Genomic DNA, 20,409 nt, shown 5'->3' with positions numbered 1-20,409 from the left:
GGGACGAAATTTCTTTAACGGGTAGGTACTGTGATGACCCGGGAATTTCCGACCAAATTTAAACTTAATCTTTATATGATTTCGATACGATAAGCAAAGTCGGTAATATTGAGTCACAAAATTTTTGAACTATTTTATATATTCGTTTGACTTTCGACCTTTCTCGACGATTCACGAACATTTATGTGTACATAGATATGTATATATAATTATTAAATAATACATGATTAATAATATGCAATATTAACAGATTAAATTTAACTACAAGTTTAGAATATAGTGGTTGTAATTACTTTCATTATTATTAATACTACTATTAATATTAATAACAGTATTATAAATATTGTTATTACAATATATAATATATATATATATATATATATATATATATATATATATATATATATATATATATATATATATATATATATATGATAATTTGATATATATATGATTTGTTACATTATTATTATTAGTTAGTATTAAAATTAGTATTGTTATTTAAAATTATCATTTCTATTATTATCAACATTATCATATTATTATTATTATAAAAATAATACAATTTATTATTATTTATAATATTATCATATGTATATTGTAATATATATATAATATATAAATATTACATGTAACAAAATTTATAATAGTTCATTGTATATGAGTAATAATATGTTAATATTAAATTCTTATATTCTTATTATTATTACTATTATTAAATATTAATTAATATTATTATTATATTAAATATAATATATAGAAAGTATTATATATGAGTACAGAATCTGATTTCCATATTTTATTTTTTGTTGTTACTCTTTTGTTTCTCTGCTCGTGACTCTATAGTCAATATCCTCCATCATAACATATCAAATCGATCCTATCATGTTTGCTGCATCAATCGTTCGATTACCTTCTGTACTACCTGCTGCTAATCGAAATCAAACCCCAAATTAATTAAGAACCGATCGGCTTTTACTTTTCACGAGCTGTTGTAGTCAATAGCACAATCCCAAATCAATATTCAAAATCTAGAAATACAAGAGTGTTAGGAATCATGTAATCTAACTATCTGCAGGTTTTCAACATTCAAGTCGTCCGTTTGATTGATAAATTGATAGTCAAAGTTAGAAATCGAAAAGTCAAAACCGAAGTTCTTCAGTAAAATTAGAAGATTGTAGAGTGATTCAGGTTCAATTGATAACCTACGAATGTTATAATGATGATTTAAAGTAGGTCTCATGAAGGAATCACGATCTAAAACCCTTTAGATTTTGAGTTTCGATTTTAAATTCAAAATATTGAAACGGTCCATGTTCTTCATTTATTTTCATTTTTGATGTTGTTATGATCCAAATTTCTTCACAGAGAAGGTTATTCGTTACTCATGAAATCTGTTTCAATCGTTTCTGGACATCGATGGTTCGATTTACATTCTGGTGTTCATCCTTATTCAAACATATATACATATATAAACATATATATATATATATATATATATATGAATATATATGTTATTTTCTTCCTGTGTGAATAAACCCTACTGTAATTATTTATTCTATTTGGAGCTGTTAATTGACGGGAAACTATATGGCGGATTAGTGTTGTCGTTGATTACTTTGGGTGAATCGATTTAAAAATGGATAATGAAGAAGATGAAGTTATTGATACGGGTTATATAAAAATAAACTAGGTATATTAACAGAAAACAGGAACTGGAGGAGTGGTGAAGGGTGTTAGCGTTATTCGAGATATCTCGGGTTCGATCCCCGGTGTTGGCCTTTTTTTTTTTTTTTTTATAAACCTCTTCCATTGAGGTATAACTATAATTATTATTATTATTATTATTTCTTATTATTATTACTATTATTATTATTATTATTATTATTATTATTATTATTATTATTATTATTATTATTATTATTATTATTATTATTATTATTATTATTATTGATACTAGTATTATTATTGTTGTTATTGTTATGAATATTATTAATAATTATAATTGTTATTAAATACACTAGGATTAATACTAAAATTATTATTATTATAAGTATTAATCTTAAGTAGTATAATTATTAATAGTATCATTTTTAATAAGAATCATATTATTATTAGTATAAGTGTTATTACTGTTATCATTAAGGATTATTATTATTATTATGGAATATAATTCAAGTTATCATTTTTCTCATTAATATTAGTACTAGTATCACTTTTGTAACAATTAATATTATTATTATTATTATTATTACTAAACAAAGGTATCATTATTAACAATATCTTTATTAATATTATCATTTTTAACAAAGTAATTATTATTATTATTATAAGTAAATCATTAATATCATAACTACCAAAAACAATAAAATTAATATTGTTACAAGTACTATTATTAATATCATTGTTATTATCACCAATAGGATTATTATTAACATATGTATATTATTAATGTTATTATCATTATTTATTTTTACTAATATTAACTTAGTATATTAGAACTACTATTTTGTTAAACAAATTAAATACATACATAAATATATATATATTTAACACATATAACATAACAAAACTTAATATCATTATATATATATATATATATATATATATATATATATATATATATATATATATATATATATATATATATATATATATATATACAAAATGAACATATAAAACATATATATATTATTAACATAAAAATGATATAAATAATACTTTTATATATATACATATATATGTGTTCAATTACAAATATGAATATTAATAAATATACAAATGTTTTAGGTTCGTGAATCTGAGGCCAACCCTGCATTGTTCAGTTGTTTAATGTCGTTATATGTATTTTTACTACAAAATACATTAGGTGAGTTTCATTTGCCCTTTTTACTCTTTACATTTTTGGGCTGAGAATACATGCAAATGCTTTATTAACTGTTTTACAATATTTATATGCGTGAGTTTCATTATTCCCTTTTACTCATTACATTTTTGGGCTGAGAATACATGCAAATACTTTATTAACTGTTTTACAATATTTATATGCGTGAGTTTTCATTTACCTTTTTACCCTTTATATTTTTGGGCTGAGAATACATGCGCAATTTTTATAAATGTTTTTACGAAATAGACACAAGTAATCAAAACTACATTATATGGTTGAATGATCGAAATCGAATATGCCCCTTTTTATTAAGTCTGGTAATCTAAGAATTAGGGAACAGACACCCTAATTGACGCGAACTCTAAAGATAGATCTATCGGGCCCAACAAGCCCCATCCAAAGTACCGGATGCTTTAGTACTTCGAAATTTATATCATGTTCGAAGGAGGATCCCAGAATGATGGGGATATTCTTATATGTATATTGTGAATATCGGTTACCAGGTGTTAAATCCATATGAATGATATTTTTGTCTCTATGCATGGGACGTATGTTTATGAGAAATGGAAATATGAAATCTTGTGGTCTATTAAAATTATGAAATGATTATTTATGTTAAACTAATGAACTCACCAACCTTTTGGTTGACACTTTAAAGCATGTTTATTCTCAGGTATGAAAGAAATCTTCCGCTGTGCATTAGCTCATATTAGAGACATTACTTGGAGTCATTCATGGCATATTTCAAAAGACGTTGCATTCGAGTCGTTGAGTTCATCAAGATTATTATTAAGTCAATTATAGTTAGATGTATTATGAAATGGTATGCATGCCGTCAACTTTCGATGTAATGAAATATTGTCTTTTCAAAAACGAATGCAATGTTTGTAAATGTATCATATAGAAGTCAAGTACCTCGCGATGTAATCAACTGTTGTGAATCATTTATAATCGAGATGGACTTCGTTCCGGATGGATTAGGACGGGTCTTCACAGTATATTTATGAGAAATGAAAATGAAAATCTTGTGGTCTATTAAAATAATGTAAATGATTATTTATGTTAAACTAATGAACTCACCAACCTTTTGGTTGACACTTGAAAGCATGTTTATTCTATGGTATGAAAGAAATCTTCCGCTGTGCATTTGCTCATATTAGAGATATTACTTGGAGTCATTCATGACACATTTCAAAAGACGTTGCATTCGAGTCGTCGAGTTCTTCAAGATTATTATTAAGTCAATTATAGTTGGATATATATTATGAAATGGTATGCATGCCGTCAACTTTCGATGAAATGAAAGTTTGTCTTTTAAAAACGAATGCAATGTTTGTAAAATGTATCATATAGAGGTCAAGTACCTCGCGATGTAACCAAATGTAATGTATTCGTCCAGATGGATTAGGACGGGTCATTAAACATCCGATCATTCCTTGAGATGAACATTATAGTCCTACTGCCCCTAGGAGGAATCGCCACGACGAATCCATACGGGCATCGTCTGTGGTAAAATCCACTTCAGGTGACGCTCAAACGCAAGACGTCTACAACCTCTGATGCTCATGAAATGGGCAGGTAACATTAAGTGAAATGTTTTGCACCTCCTGCTTTCTATATTAGCTTATCTCCGTTATTGATGTAGGTTATTTGTGTTTAGTGTTTACATTTTTAGTTTTGGTAGGTGAGACTTGGTTATAGATAGTTGTTTGAGCCGCTTTCTATGTACGAACTTACCCGGATTTTCAATTGTATATTGTTTGAATACGCTTTCATTTTTATAAGAGTTTTAGTTTATTTAAAAAAAACAATAATTCTTAATCTAAAATTAATACATTAATTATCTAATTAATACATTAATTATCTTTGTTATTTTTGTCAAAAATATATATTATTGTCGGTACTAACATTGTAATGATTAGACAGGTTAATTCGATATTGTTGCACAATGGCCTTTTGAGATGTGACTTGTCTTTTTAATACCTGAAAATAAATAAAGAAAATTATTATTATTATTATTAATATTTCTAAAAGAAGTTATGAAGGCAGCTATATGATTCATGACTTTGGGCAGCCACTTGTTTTGTTTCCGTTTCCATTTCCATTTCCATTTCCATTTCATCTTCTGGCTTCTACTGCTTTCATCCCCATTTTCAACTTCCCCTCACCAAATTCCTACCACCATAAAACCACCCTAATCAACCCCACAACCACCACCAAAAGTTCCCGTCTAATTTTTCTAATTTACTCAACTCCCATCTCATCCATGTTTAGGGTTTTTCACTATTAAACTCTTCCATTCGTCAATAAAATCAGGTAAAGTTCCTTCCTTTTTCCTAAATTTCTTTTGTTCTTGTTTTGTATTTTTTAATTTACATTTGTTTATGTATCAAGTCTTAAAAAGCTTTAAATTTTGCTTGCAGATTTATAATTAGTGATGTAATCTAAACTTGAAATTACAAGATATTATGGTTTTGTATTGCTTTATATAATAATATATACTGATTTATTCAAATTTTGTAAGTAATTGTATATCATCTTGTAATTAGATTATAGTACGGATTGTTTAGGGTTTGGGTGACTTAAAAATGCTCTAAAGACTACTAAAAAATGTGACCCAGTTTCATATATTGACTGCAACAGTTTAAAGTTAGAGGCTTTAGACAGAAACAAAGCCTAATTGTAGCTCTTTAAACCTGCTGTTAACTCTGCACATTGATCCGGGCTTAGAAGATCTATAAAGTCAAACCGTCTGACCCGTATCAGCTACCATTGTCAGTAAGTCTAATAGCCTAGGGCAATGCAAACAGCAACAACAATAGCCAATTGCCTAACTCTCAAGTCACTCTTAGGGCTGCCACTTTATACAATTATACCACCCATTATCCTCTTAATAGATGGCAAGCACTCCGAAACAAAACTCTGACCAATTAGATGCTAGGACAATCAATTCATACCCACCATCCGTTTTTAAGACGTCTATCATGATTTTTAGGTGGTTTTGTTGCTTTTTTCACCTACACTTTGTCTTCCTAAGATCATCCATAACGATAAGATAAGCCATACCATCAAATAGTTATATATGGGTGTATTTGTACGTTGTTCGGTGGTCTGGCATTGTAATAGCTGGTTTATGCGGTTTTTGAATATCTATCTAAAACAAGGTTGTAAAAGTCGCCTGACGAGGACTAGTCGGTCAGGACTTTGGAAGGACTAGTCGGGCGTTGACCAACCTTGACTTTTAAATGTAAATATATTAAACGTAAATATATTAAAAATAAATATTTTAAACATCAATATTTCATACATAAACAATTGAGATGATGTTGCCATTCAGCCCATCTAAATAACAATAAAAAGACATAATTGGGAATTTCTTGTGATCCTATGCTTTGTAAACATATAACAGGCCAAAAGTTAATATATTTGAATATTTGAAACCTTGTAATCTACTTTATCGAAGGCATTAGATTCTTATTCTAATAATACATGTCTTCACTAAGTTATCTAAAAGAACTCTTTTTATGCTTTTGTTAATAAATAGAACTTTTTACAGGTCGGCACCCACCTGACCCACCCATTTTGCTACTTCTAATACTAGCTATTCACTTTTGTTATGACACATGATAACAAATAGCTCTTTGTTTCTTTTGTAGCTTGCAAGAATGAGACATTCTTTTCATGATAATGCATTACAAATAATACAACAAAACGATTGGCCAATCAGCAAGATTCTCACCCTTTCAGACGTTGACATCACTCATCCGTTTCTCACTCTACCCCGTCAACCAGTCGAATTATACATCCTCATTCATCTAACACAGCTCGAAAGAGATCACTTACTTAACAAAGAACAAGTACCCATCGATGCTCAAGATGATGACACCGGTGATGTTTATTTAATGAAATTAAAATGGAGCGGAAGTTATTATAATCTTATCGGCAAATGGGGAAGAATCGTAAGGAGTAAAGGACTTGAAGCTGGGAAGGAAATAAAACTAAGCTTTTATAATGGATGCTTACACTTTTCGGTGCCAGATCAGCAAAGTCCATCTGTACAACAATCGCCACCTGTACAACTATTGCCACCTGTACAACAATCGCCACCTGTACCTGCACTAGTAGTGCGTCATAACTACTGGCCAATCAAAAAGGTTCTAACTTTATCTGACGTGGACACTAATCACCCGTTTCTACCATTGACACGTAGATCGGTTGAAGATCATATTCTTGTCCATTGGACACCTCAGCAAAGAGAGCTTTTGAGATCCGAAGAACAGGTAAACTTAAACGCGTACGATGTAGATACAGGAGAGGTATATATTATGAAGCTGAGGTGGCGCGGTAATTATTATAACCTAATAGGAAAATGGGGTAAAATTGTTAAAAGAAAGGGGCTTGGTGTAGGTAAAGAAATTAAGATTCGTTGGGCTAACGGGTGCTTAAATTTTTCTGTCCCGTATGAACATATTGTCGCTGAGCCAGAAATTCCTGTGATGATGAGTCAGCAAGATGATTGGCCAATTAGAAAGGTGCTGACATCATCTGACGTGGATATAAACCATCCGTTCTTGACGTTACCTGGGAAGTCAGTTGACGATCATATTCTTTTGTATTGGGGCTTACAGGCACGAGAACAGTTAAGAAACGAGCACCAAATAAATGTGAATGCTCGAGATGATGATACAGGTGATGTGTATTTAATGAAGTTGAAATGGCGCGGGAGTTATTATAATCTTATTGGCAAATGGGGTCAGATTATTAGAGGGAAGGGTTTGCAAGTTGGACAGGAGATTAAAGTTCGTTGGGATAACGGGTTCCTGGTTTTCTCTGTTCCTCGTTGATAGATTTACGCATGATTTGTTGTTGATAGTAGAAAATTGAAAATAGGACGCAATTTATATACATCTATATGAATGAATGCTTTCAGTTTGTAAATCTAGAAATGATGTTTTCTAGTTTTAATAATGTATGTTTGTGTTGGTAATAACCTGATCTTTGGATTAGGTTAGGGCCATACTTATGAAGCCAATTCTTTCATTATTCTGCATATTATTTGGAAAATTTTAGAAAATTTCATAAATGGGTGACATGTGCACGCAAGTGATATGTGTGCAGGGAGAGGTGAAAATGAGTTAAGGTACTTAGAAAGCTACTTGAACTTACTCGTTATTTGTTAAAAGCTCAATTTAAGTCGAGTTTAAATGAGCTAGATCTTGAATTTGAACATATTTTAAAGATTGTTTAATGAGTTTGGAGTTCTTATATTCAGCTCAAATAAGTTCGCAAACCGCTTAATTTGAACCGAGTTTAAATGAACTTGAATTTGAACATATTTTGAAGATTGTTTAGTAAATGAGTTTGAAGTTCTTATATTCAGCCCGAGCAATCTCGAAAACCTAAATAAGTTGAATTCGATCTTGATACATCAGGCTCGAAACGAGATGAGTTCGAAACTATTACGTAGACTCGATACAAACCGAGGTCGAGCTTGATCGTATTTTAACGAGCAGAGCTCAAGACTAGCCTAGCTCGACTCAACTCGTTTAGAACCGTACGTTCGTGAAAGTACATATACTTTATACTTTGACGGTCTGACCTTATGTCATAAAAAGTCAAGTTGAGATATGTCTAACTTAGTAGACCCTACAAAACACAGTTCCATCTCCATAATTGTTTATTATACTTCATCAATTATAAAAATAGAATAGATTAAACTAGTTGTGGAGCTCTCGCTTCGCGCCGGGGGCTCCGTTTTGAAAGTTGCTTCTTTTAGCGTTCGGGTTTTATTTTTAAAAAAAAAAGTTAGTAAAGTGGGGGTTCGATTTGTATTTTAATAAAAGTTAGTGGGTTAAGTTTGTGAAATTTGAAAAAACTTTACGTATAAAGTGGGTGTTCGATTTGTATTTTAATAAAAGTTAGGGGGTTAAGTTTGTGATAATTGAATATTAGTAAAAAAAAGTTAGTAAAGTGGGGGTTCGATTTGTATTTTAATAAAAGTTAGGGGGTTAAGCTTGTGAAATTTGGGGGAAAAATATACGTATAAAGTGGGTGTTCGCTTTGTATTTTAATAAAAGTTAAGGGGTTAAGTTTGTGGAAATTGAAAAAGGAATATGACTATTTATTTCCACTTTACCTTTTAGATACAGGTATATAACTAATAATTAAATTTTGATATAGGTATATAATTAATAATTAATTAAAATTTAATTAGGTTTTATGGTATAAAGAGTTTGGAACCTGGTGCATTTGTAATCAGTGGAATCAATCAAATATTCTCTCTCTTTTTTTTATCTGTTCGTTTATGGAAGAAAAAGAAGAAGGTGGAGACGACGACGTTTCTTCTCCCCCTTTTCTCCTTCATTGATTTCATCGTTACATACAAATATACTCCATATTACTAAATATATACATCCTCTGTATCTATATTTACATATACAATTACAATATCTAATTATAATCGAGGGGTGAAATAATAAATAACAAAAAATAGGGAAGGGGAAAATTGAGAATGGGGAAAACTAACCCATTCTCGTTTCGCCGGACCAATAGTAACACAACAACGAGGCGTCGCAAAACCACCAAAAAAACCGGTGAATCGCCGCTACTTCAACCGTCTCCATCGTCACCACCGCCGCCGCCTGATGACGGGATGCCGGTCGCCGTTGCGTCGACGAAACCTAAGAAGAAAGCAGGTGGAGCTAGGTTATGGATGAGGTTTGATACAAGTGGTGAATCTGAAGTGTTTGAGTGTGATAAAAGCACCATTATTAAACGAGCTGGTATACCTGCTAGGGATTTGAGGATCCTTGGCCCTGTCTTCTCCAATTCTTCTAATATTCTTGGTAAATTCATATATATATTGCTTGTATTGTTTAATTTTAGCTTCTGTTTTGTTGTTTGGCTTCTTAATTTTACTTTATATTGTATGATGATCAGTGATTGTAATCGAATTTCGAGCTAGATTAGGATTAGGCATCCAGTAGAGTAATTGTAGGTGTTAACATTGTTTGTTTGTTTGATTGATATCGTATGCTTAAAATTCAGCTAGGGAGAGGGCAATGGTTGTTAATTTGGAATATATAAAGGCCATAGTTACAGCAGAAGAAGTCTTGTTACTCGATCCTTTACGTCAAGAGGTTCTTCCATTTGTGGATCAACTTAGGCAACAATTGTCTCGTAAAACCGTTCCCAATACGTCAGATGGTCGTCAGCTTGCTTTGCGTGATGCAGAATCGAACTTATCAGCTTCTGGACGTTGGTTAACTGTTCCTGAAACCTCTGAAGGTTTTCAAGACGAGCTTCCGTTTGAATTTCAAGTTCTGGAGGTCGCGTTGGAGGTGGTCTGCACGTATTTGGACTCGAGTGTTGCAGATCTTGAAAGGGATGCTTATCCTGTGCTAGATGAACTGGCAAAGAATGTCAGCACCAAGAATCTTGAGCGTGTACGAAGCTTGAAAACTAACCTGACTCGTCTGCTTGCACGAGTACAAAAGGTATGTTGTTTTATTTACATATATACTTTGAGTTTATGACAATCATTAAATACACAGAGTTTTAGATACCAATTCCTTGCATTAGTGGACATCTTATGTGTTACCAATCCACTTCAGTTCATATGTATACATATGCATATACTCATTTATGTATATTAATGTGTATACTCATGTATGACCATTCTGTATTTGTGGGTTATCTAATATGATGATGGAGTGTTATGATACATCTCATTAACATGTCTGTTTTATTTAGACTAACCAAACAGACCCTTAGTAGTTCTCTTTTAGATTATTATTCTTCCGGTGCTAGCATCTGAGTCTTGATCTGTCCCAGTCCTTTATAGATAAATTTATAATATGATAATATCTGTACTCGTATTTAACATAATAATAACTATCAATTACTTTATATTTTTGACATAATTGTCTATATGGTTTCAGGTGAGGGATGAACTTGAACATCTTCTTGATGACGACGAGGATATGACACAGCTGTATTTAACAAGGAAGCGGTTACAGAATCAACAAAGTGAGGCTTTGTTGGGAGGTGTAGGTTCAGTTAGCTTCACCAATGGTGCGCACCATCTGAGGCGACTTAGTTCTGTCAAGAGTGGAAGTATAATGACAAGCGCTAATCTGAATGATAATGACGTCGAGGATCTCGAAATGTTGCTCGAGGCTTATTTCATGCAGCTTGATGGAACTCGTAACAAAATCTTATCTGTAAGTAAATCTCATATATCTTGTAACCTTTGTTACTACATATTTATTTTTCTTAGTTTATATCAAGTAGTTATCTTTATCTGTTACCTTTATTATAAAAGGAATAGGTTTAGGATGATTTCCAACGTGTTGGTCATCTTTTTGACAAATCTTGAAACTTAACGGGTTTTTTTATGTCACTAACACTAAAACAGTACCATGACTTAATAGAAATTTGTTTAATCATCCAGGTTCGTGAGTACATCGATGACACAGAGGACTATGTGAATATCCAACTGGACAACCAACGAAACGAGCTTATTCAACTTCAGTTAACATTAACCATAGCATCATTTGCTATAGCCTTTGAGACCCTGGTGGCTGGATTATTTGGAATGAATATTCCGTGTCGTTTATATGAGATACCCGGGATATTCGAGCCTTTTGTTGGAGGCCTCACCGCCATTTCTGTTGTGCTTTTTCTGCTTATGCTTGGATACGCTAGATGGAAGAAGCTACTTGGATCGTAATAAGTGAAACCCAACCCCTCTGCAAATAGTATTAAACTCAAAATATAACTTTTATCGTTTACAATCAAATTGGGTTTTATTTTTGTATTTGGCATCGTTACATATCACCATGATGATGATAGTCAATATGATCTTCCATTTGATGATAATGCGTATTTCAACTATATCTTATTGAGGTTTCATCTCTATATATTGAATTTTGAAGAAGTATTTTTGTGGTTTAAGAGATTGGTTGGTGGCTTACTGGCTTATAAGTGTTTAACCATTCTTTAACCTAGCTTTTGACGATTAGTTGTACACTTGGATTTATGGCTAGTCGGCTCTCCTTGACAAAGAGGCCTCGGAGTGGTGACGACAATTTGTATAAGAATTTTGTACTTGATCTATATATCAGGTTGATTCTAGAGCATAACCAAAATTGAGGCTTCAAACCAATAAACGTTCTATGATAGCATGATGTACAGAAGTAACTTACGTTATAATCTAATGAAACAATTTAATTATTAGATTGTTTTTTGAACCCACCCTTTGTGGTTAAGTGGTTCACTCCTTTACACTTGTTGCATTGGGATGGGGGTGGGGAGGTCTCAAGTTCGAGTCCTTTCCCTTAAAAATATTCGTGGGATTTATTTCCTGAAAGCCGATTTGCCCCGGGGACGGTTTTACCGACCCGTATACAGGACCTGGTCCGACCGCCTGCCTCGCGGGTTGGTTTAAGGTTCGGATTCCTGTATTGTGGTTCGGGTTTCCTACCCGAAAGCGCGTACGTGCGTGGTAAATGAGAGTATTCGATGCCAACAACTTGCCTTTCAAAAAAAATAAAAAATTAGATTGTTTTTGTCACACGTTTAATTGCTAACATTAAATGAAATTACATGTAATTTCTTTGTACCGTATTTTTTTTTTACGAAAAAAGGTGTTGAGTTCCAATATCAATTCCCCTAATTCAAATCTCAAAGTTGTGATGAGATGGGTGTCTTTGGCTCAACTAGTTGGAGTTTGTACTCGGAGCTTGTAGCCGGAGCTTGGAGGTTTATTTTGTGGTAAATTGACTAATAAGAACAATAAATTTAATGATAAAGGTTAATTATGTAATTCAAATTTCATAAGCTATTTTTTTTTTTTTTGAACGGCGATTTTGTTTGGCATCAGTAGATCATTTATTTCAACGACCCTCATCATTTGCACGTATCTCACACATTCGGGCGGAAACTCAAACCCGATCGACGGTACCCGGGAACACATCCATTCGGACAGTGTTCCTGGATAGAGGTCCGTGAACGAATCCGGTAAAACCTCCCTATAGGGTCAATATATACCACCATTATTGATGTTCAATTGTTTTAAAGAAAATCATGTCATCCTTAAGAATCGAAATCATGACCTCTCCCTATCTCATAACACAAATTTGTTACCCACATAATGTTAATAGCTTAGATTAATGGAAAAAATAAGCTCAAACTCTCGTAAGTTTGTCTTTCAAACACACCATAAAAGAAACTAGAGTGGGTGTTTTGTAATTACGGAGAACCTTACGGACGCAATAAAATAAAGTAAGTGCTTTCCAATTGGCCGTTGCGTGCAACTTGTAAGTTTTTACAGGTGGCACCTAGCAGGTTGTAAAGTACGGTGTGGTGTGGTGTACTGGATTTCACGACTTTAATTCACTTTTCTAATGTACATGTTTTTTTGGTTAATTTAATTAAATCAAATTACGCAAGTAATATTCACTTTCTTACGTTTACAAGAGATTAAGAAAATTGAACCCTCCGGATATTAGACATTTACAGTATATATAACAGCCTGCGAATGAATAGCACCCCGCTACAGTACCCAATTTTTTTTTTCTTTTTTTTCTACGAAACTTTGTTTTTTCGATTCAAATTTTCCGGCCCAACGAAGTGGGCTAACTGGCCACTTCCTAGTTATCATCAAGATTGAAATGATAAAAACTTTTATTAAATTGGACAAATCAACCTATAAACAGCTTAAAGTCATAAGCTTTATTTGTTAGATATAAAAAGTAGAGCTTATAAAAATCTTAAGATTCTAAAAAGTAAGCTACTCTTAGAACTTAAAAGTAGAACTTTTTTGATCCATTGGTCCTTCAATTATACACGAAATTGCAATCCGAATCCCTCAAGTTTTTTTTTGGATTTTTGAGTCCTTAAAATTGCAAAATTTTGCAATCCGAGTCCTTCCGTCAGTTTGCCGTCTAAATTAGCCGTTAACCCTTGACATGTGTCATGCATGTGAGGGTAAAATCGCCTTTTTACTCTTTTCTTCGACTTTTTTGCTCCGGTGGTCCTTCGTTTATACACAAAATTGCAATTCAAGTCCCTCAAGTTTTTAATTCAACTTTTTATATGTTTCTTTCATGCAATTCATCTCCTTCCTTTACAATTAATTATTCATTAATCCATATATCATTCACATGATTATATTTAACATCTAAATATCTCTAACTTCAGATGACCAAATCTAATCAATTGCATCAATTTAAATTCTAAATAAGTGCTAAAACAAAAACTCATTTATTCACTTCGATGATCAGATCCAAGAAATTGGATCAGAAACACATTTGGATATTAAATATAATTATGTGAATGATATATGGATTCGTGAATAATTAATTGTAAAGGAAGAAGATGAAGTGTATGAAAGAAATAGATAAAAAGTCGAATTAAAAACTTGAGGGACTCGGATTACAATTTTGTCTATACACGAAGGACCAACGGAGCAAAAAAGTCGAAGAAAAGAGTAAAAAGACGATTTTACCCTCACATGCATGGCACATGTCAAGGGTTAACGGCTAATTTAGATGGCAAACTGACATAGAGACTCGAATTGCAAAATTTTGCAATTTTAAGGACTCAAAAATCCAAAATAAAAAAACTTGAGGACTTGGATTGCAATTTCGTGTATAATTAAAGGACCAACGGATAAAAAAGTGTTATACAATATACAAATAAAAACCCTAAATTTTTTAAGGTAGAAACGATTACGAACTCTGATTTTATTTGATTCTATTATCATTTATCTGATCACATTGCCTAATTTTAAACATCTATAGTGCTTAATTGCAAGTATTCTTCGATTCAGTCGTTAATTTTAGTGTCTTTGATTAATGCTGTCAATTGTTCGTATTTAGTAAAATGTGGTTGATAGATACTTGACTACTACTCCGTATTTAATTGATTGTTTCGATTGGATATATAAGAGCCGTAGATATATAAAACCCTATTTTTTTTTTTTTTTAGCATAAGATCTTTATTTAAGTCTCAAGGAACATATACTCGGTGACAGTGGGCATTGCATAAAGAGGATTCTCCAAATAAGTCTCTGCAATATTCTAGAAGGTCCTTATAGTGCTCTCGGATGGATAATCTATTGTTTTAGGTTGTTCTGTAGAAGAAGCTAAAAGTCCTTCAATTAGATCTTTTTCTAGATATTTCAAGCCTTGTTTAATATCAATGCTACCTCTGTTTCAATTATGAAGTTATCCTGTTTGCTAATTATTTTGTGATGTCCAGTGTTTAGGGATCTGTGCTCTATCTATGGCTAACTCCAAAGGACCTTCAACAATGAGAAGTATGGTGTACAATGGAAAGAATTCTTTACTTCCTCCTAAAAGTCCATTTCCCAGCATTGCACCATCGTATGCCGATCACGTCTCGAATTCTGCGGCTGGGCCAAATGGACCACCAAAATATAGAGATGCAAATTCGCTTCATCAACGTACTTCGTCCGAAAGCTTTCTGATTGAAGAACAGCCTTCTTGGTTAGATGATCTTCTTAATGAACCAGAGTCACCTGTACGTAAAGGGCATCGACGCTCATCAAGTGACTCGTTTGCCTACATGGAAGCCGCTAATGCGGCCCACAATGAATATCGAGCACAAAATGAATTTAGATTGAGAAACTTGACTTCTACTCCATGGGGATTACAAGACTTTGGAATACACAAAGATATCCGAAACGTATCTTTTTTATGAATCAAATGCAATGAGTATAAACAAAAATCGGGCACAAAATTCATTAATACATTCTACTGCGTTAACTTTTCCTAGGGAAAACGGAAATAATTCAACTGCAAGTGTTAAGAAGGATGGAGTTGAATCCGCTAAACAAGATACCGATACTTCCGAACGAAAGGTTTCTTCTAGCAACAGGGGTTCCGTGTCAGAAACAGATACTAAGCTGTTGGAAGCTTCGACGAGCCAACACACCCACTATAGAGGACCTAGGTTATACTCACTCACTAGACCAACACTTTGACGTTGGTTAGCCTTTAATTTTATGAATCCTTAGTGCACAATAGTATTTAGGCGACAGTGTCGACCATATATCATTCAGGCGGTATAACCGACCATGTATCACTTAGGCGGCAGAGCCGACCATATAATAAAAATAACACAAGTGCACTAAGAACTCAAACACGAACTAAGGCTTAACCGGGAAACTTAACAAAGAACACTTTTATTAATACAAATAAACAATTACAATATTATGGACTCAACTCACACTCTTACTTCTTCACAACTTCTACTTCTAACTCTTCTTCACTTCTTACTTCTTCTCTACTTCACAATTCACTTACTCACACCTTACTTCACACTCTACAAATGAAATCCTCACCCCTATTTATACTACTCCATGGAAGTTTTTAGAAATTAGATATTTCCATGGATATATATAAATATCTAGATATTTTTATACATATAAATATCTAGATATTTCTTACACACATAAATATCTAGATTTTTCTTTACATTTTAATATCTAGATATTTTTCATATACATATTAATATCTAGATATTTTACCCATATACATAAACTAATTCCATATTATTCTAAATTTGCATTCTATTTTAACATAAGCATGCGAAACAGTAAGTTACTTTGTCTCTCTTTGGTCTTTTTACACAACATATATCACAGTTGTACTTATTCATGCTTCACAACTCCAGTGATCATGATTATATTAACATCCCTAAATTTTTATTATTTTTTGATTTTTTATGCGTTTTGCCTCATTTGTATGTTGTAAATTGTATAGTAAATATTGAATTGTTTTGGCATGATCCAAATTTGTTGCAATCAGATAGGTTTGAAGATAGTTGTGCATTCTTAAATCTAGCAATAACATAGTACAGGCAATTTGCTCAACGTTCTCGAGTACGAAAGCTTCAGTACATTGCTGAGCTGGAAAAGAATGTACAGGCTTTACAGGTAGATTTCAAGTTACAAAAAGCTCATTTATGTATTTATGCCTCATATATACTATAGCCAGTACATCAGTTCATGTTATATCTGTTGCAAGTGCAGACAGAAGGTTCTGAGGTTTCTGCTGAGGTGGAATTTCTGAACCAGCAAAGTCTTATTCTGGACATGGAGAATAAAGCGCTTAAACAACGCTTAGATAATTTGGTTCAGGAACAACTTATCAAAATTTGGTTCAGGAACAACTTATCAAATACAGTAAGTTTTTTTTACCCTTTTTCACCTGCAAATAAACCTTAAATAAATAAACTAGAGATTATATATATATATTTTTTAAATTATTGTTTAATGAATAATGAATTATAATAAATACATGCTCTCAGTGGAGCATGAAGTTTTGGAGAGAGAAATAGGGAGGCTGCGAGCTTTATATCAGCAGCAAAAACAACAGCAATCACAACAGCCGCTTCCTGGCCACCGGCGATCCGCCAGTAAAGATAAACTCGATGTTCAATTCGCAAACCTTTCTTTGAAAAAAGACTCTAGTTCTAGTCGTTATGTATCTGGTCAACTTCACATCTGAATACAAACATCACAGATTCGCAGCACTCAACGAGCCATGTTGTATACAGACTTTCCTAAAACCGACATATTGTCGTGCCAACAGCAAAACAACTATTTGCTTGTTTCATTAGTTCATTTACCTGTAGGATTTATTACTTTTCCTGTGTATGTTCTGTTTTGCTAATTTAGAATCTTGCTTTGCACCTGGTAGTCTGGATTCATATTTTCCAGTTGGAGACTCACCGGAGGTGTTAACTTTAGAAGTACGTGATACAATATTTCATGTTCGTCCGTTTGATCATTAGTATTCAACTTTTATCATCATTCTCCCTACCTTTTTTCAGTATGTTCTGTAAATCCTCATTTTATCAACAAAATCGATGTCTAGTATAGACGTCTGCAAATGGTGTGTAGTGAATTTGTTTATTCTATTACTATTGTATTAACTTTTTCTCGGAATCAATCTCTTTATCCGTCGAATAAAGACATGTATGACTTTTTCTACGTTTGAGAGTGTTTCACTCTGGGTGGAGAAATGACTTGTCCTTATTCTCGGATAGGGGAAGGATTGTCTACATCTCACCTCCCCATACACCACTCATGTGGTATTGGGTTTTGTTGTTGTTGTATTGTATTAACTTTTGGTACATTGTCATGGGTGTATTAACTTTTAGTTTTATGTTATATACTATAAAATTCATTGCATGAACATTAACATTTGCGTCGATTTCAAGCAAACTACATTATATAAAGGGCATAGAGTAAACTTTAAAAAAGAACTAGCTGCAGGCCAACATAGTACAAATTGAAGAGTGCTCATTACAATATTTTATAAATGTTTAATGGAATATGTAATGCCTGTCAAGCACTCAAGCTGCTTTATGAACTGTACATTAATATACGGAGTAATCAATAAGATGAACAACAATGTGTTTTACACTTCAATAAGAATAAGATGACCATCTTTTTAAGTTAATCTCAATCTCATAAGTAGATAGAGGATTTCTGTTTTATCAAGCACTAATTAGCCAATGGAACCACAAAAGCCAACTAGTTATGAACCAGAGGGCTTGCTGCAAACTCATGATTTATACAAGGTTTGTTCAAAACTACTCGATCTGCTCTTTCAAAATCTTCAAAACAAACCACTTTTATGTTTAATCATTTGCATGTAGTACATCCTGGAGACAAGTGTGTACCCTCGTGAACCAGAACCTTTAAAGCAGCTTCGAGCTCTTACCGCTGCTACACAACCATGGTGACTTAATTAACTATTTAAATGCTTATTTCAAACCAAATGATATAATATAATGTAATATATTCGAAGTTTTACTCAAAATATGTGACGATGCGAAACTTTCAAAAATCTGTTGCTTTGTAGGGCTATGATGGGTACAGCACCAGATGCGGGTCAGATGATCTCGCTCTTGTTAAAGCTCATTGGAGCTAAAAAGACCATAGAAGTCGGGGTTTTTACTGGTTACTCACTGCTGTTAACCGCACTAACAATTCCTGATGATGGCAAGGTCTGTATCTATGGTTAATACATCATATATGCATACAGTTTGCAATTTTCAAGAACAATCACGCTACACATTTTTTACAATTAAACATAATGAGGGCTGCAAACGAGCCGAGCTACTCGAGTTAGACTCAGTAAAATCTCGATTCCAACCGAGCCTAAACGAGCTCGAGCTTCTTATATCGAGCTTGAACAAGCTCGCGAGCCTAAACGAGCCTTTAATTTATATTATATTTATTTTTTATATAACAATATAGTTTAAAATTTTATAATATTAGCTATATAAAATATAGCTGAGCTCGAGCTTGTATAATATCTAACGAGCTGAGCTCCAGCTCAATATATTAAGCTCGAACCGAGCTTGAGCGACTCTGCTCGTTTACACCCTGTGTCATAATCTAAAACGCAAAATTTTGAAACAGATTGTGGCTATAGATTTGGATCGAAAAACATACGAGGTTGGTCAACCCTGTATTGAAAAAGCCGGGGTGGAGCACAAGATTGAATTCATTGAATCCGAGGCAAAAGCAGCTCTTGATAAATTACTTGAAAATGTAAGTTATCGGTTTGATTGGATTTAAGTTTCCATTTATGCTAACTCCTTTGATAACAATCATCTAATTATTTAGTAAATCAATTTATAATGAATGAATTATTTCTGAGCTTACGCTATCTACTTTGTAGCATGATAACGAAGGAAGCTTTGACTTTGCTTATGTGGACGCGGACAAAGTAAACTACATTAACTATCACGAGCAAATTATTAAACTGTTGAAGATCAATGGGGTTGTGGTGTATGACAACACGCTCTGGTTGGGTTCAGTTGCTCGGACTGAGGATTCGGTATTTAATGATTTTAGAGAAGAAATTAGGGTTTCCACTATCAAATTTAACAAATCACTCGCAGCTGACCCTCGTATTGAAATCTCTATGGTTCCGTTGGGTGATGGCATCACAATTTGCAGACGTGTCTATTAGACATTCGCGAGATTTTTTATTTATTTATTTATTTAGTAATTTGGTTGTTGTGGAGCATTTTTACATTTGTAGTCGTTACCATCGATCAGTTATTATAGGTTTAATTGCGGGTGTCCCTATTCTACTTTTTGGGTATCATTCTTAACAGATTAATTTAACATTCTGTTAACAACTCTTTCCGGCATGTTTGGAAATAGCTTTTTCTTTGAAAAATAGTTGTGATGTTTTGCAGTTGATATTCACACGTTCCTTGTTCGTGATTTCATGCTGCCTTATTTCTATAGGTTTTCAGATGTTTAATTATAATAGATTTTGCTAGCAAGTTTACCATTTAGATATCACAAACTGGATGGACTGGGTATGAATACGATCAAAATAGGCAACGTCAGAAAAAAAAAAAAAAAAAAAAAAAAAAAAAAAACATATTTTGCTAATCTTTTTCACAAGACTGGACGATTATCTATTTAGTCATTTTCCATAGGCCACTCTCTATCTATATGTTAG

The 20,409-nt window shown here is 32.8% G+C and overlaps 3 protein-coding genes and 1 pseudogene across 3 annotated transcripts; all 4 read left to right on the top strand.

Moving 5' to 3' along the window:
• Nucleotides 1–4,984: 4,984 nt before the first annotated feature.
• LOC139885747 (uncharacterized) lies at nt 4,985–7,754 on the top strand. The gene is made up of 2 exons (XM_071869501.1): nt 4,985–5,203; nt 6,544–7,754. The coding sequence occupies exon 2, from the start codon at nt 6,553–6,555 to the stop codon at nt 7,729–7,731; it is 1,179 nt and encodes a 392-aa protein (XP_071725602.1). The 5' UTR covers nt 4,985–5,203; nt 6,544–6,552; the 3' UTR covers nt 7,732–7,754.
• Nucleotides 7,755–9,130: 1,376 nt separating this feature from the next.
• Nucleotides 9,131–11,846, top strand: LOC139885746 (magnesium transporter MRS2-4-like). The gene is made up of 4 exons (XM_071869500.1): nt 9,131–9,732; nt 9,935–10,383; nt 10,828–11,109; nt 11,340–11,846. Exons 1-4 carry the CDS (start codon nt 9,399–9,401, stop codon nt 11,616–11,618), a joined length of 1,344 nt encoding a protein of 447 aa, XP_071725601.1. The 5' UTR covers nt 9,131–9,398; the 3' UTR covers nt 11,619–11,846.
• A 3,224-nt stretch (nt 11,847–15,070) lies between these two features.
• On the top strand, nt 15,071–17,779 carry LOC139885745 (uncharacterized protein At4g06598-like; annotated as a pseudogene).
• A 1-nt stretch (nt 17,780) lies between these two features.
• LOC139885744 (probable caffeoyl-CoA O-methyltransferase At4g26220) lies at nt 17,781–20,031 on the top strand. Its single transcript, XM_071869499.1, has 5 exons — nt 17,781–18,502; nt 18,581–18,663; nt 18,787–18,931; nt 19,350–19,481; nt 19,612–20,031. Exons 1-5 carry the CDS (start codon nt 18,437–18,439, stop codon nt 19,903–19,905), a joined length of 720 nt encoding a protein of 239 aa, XP_071725600.1. The 5' UTR covers nt 17,781–18,436; the 3' UTR covers nt 19,906–20,031.
• Nucleotides 20,032–20,409: the final 378 nt, after the last annotated feature.

Source organism: Rutidosis leptorrhynchoides, chromosome 1 (assembly GCF_046630445.1).
Source record: "Rutidosis leptorrhynchoides isolate AG116_Rl617_1_P2 chromosome 1, CSIRO_AGI_Rlap_v1, whole genome shotgun sequence".
In the NCBI taxonomy this organism is placed as follows: Eukaryota; Viridiplantae; Streptophyta; class Magnoliopsida; order Asterales; family Asteraceae; genus Rutidosis; species Rutidosis leptorrhynchoides.
Note: the sequence above shows the minus strand (reverse complement) of the source record. Positions and strands in the feature narration are given on the sequence as shown.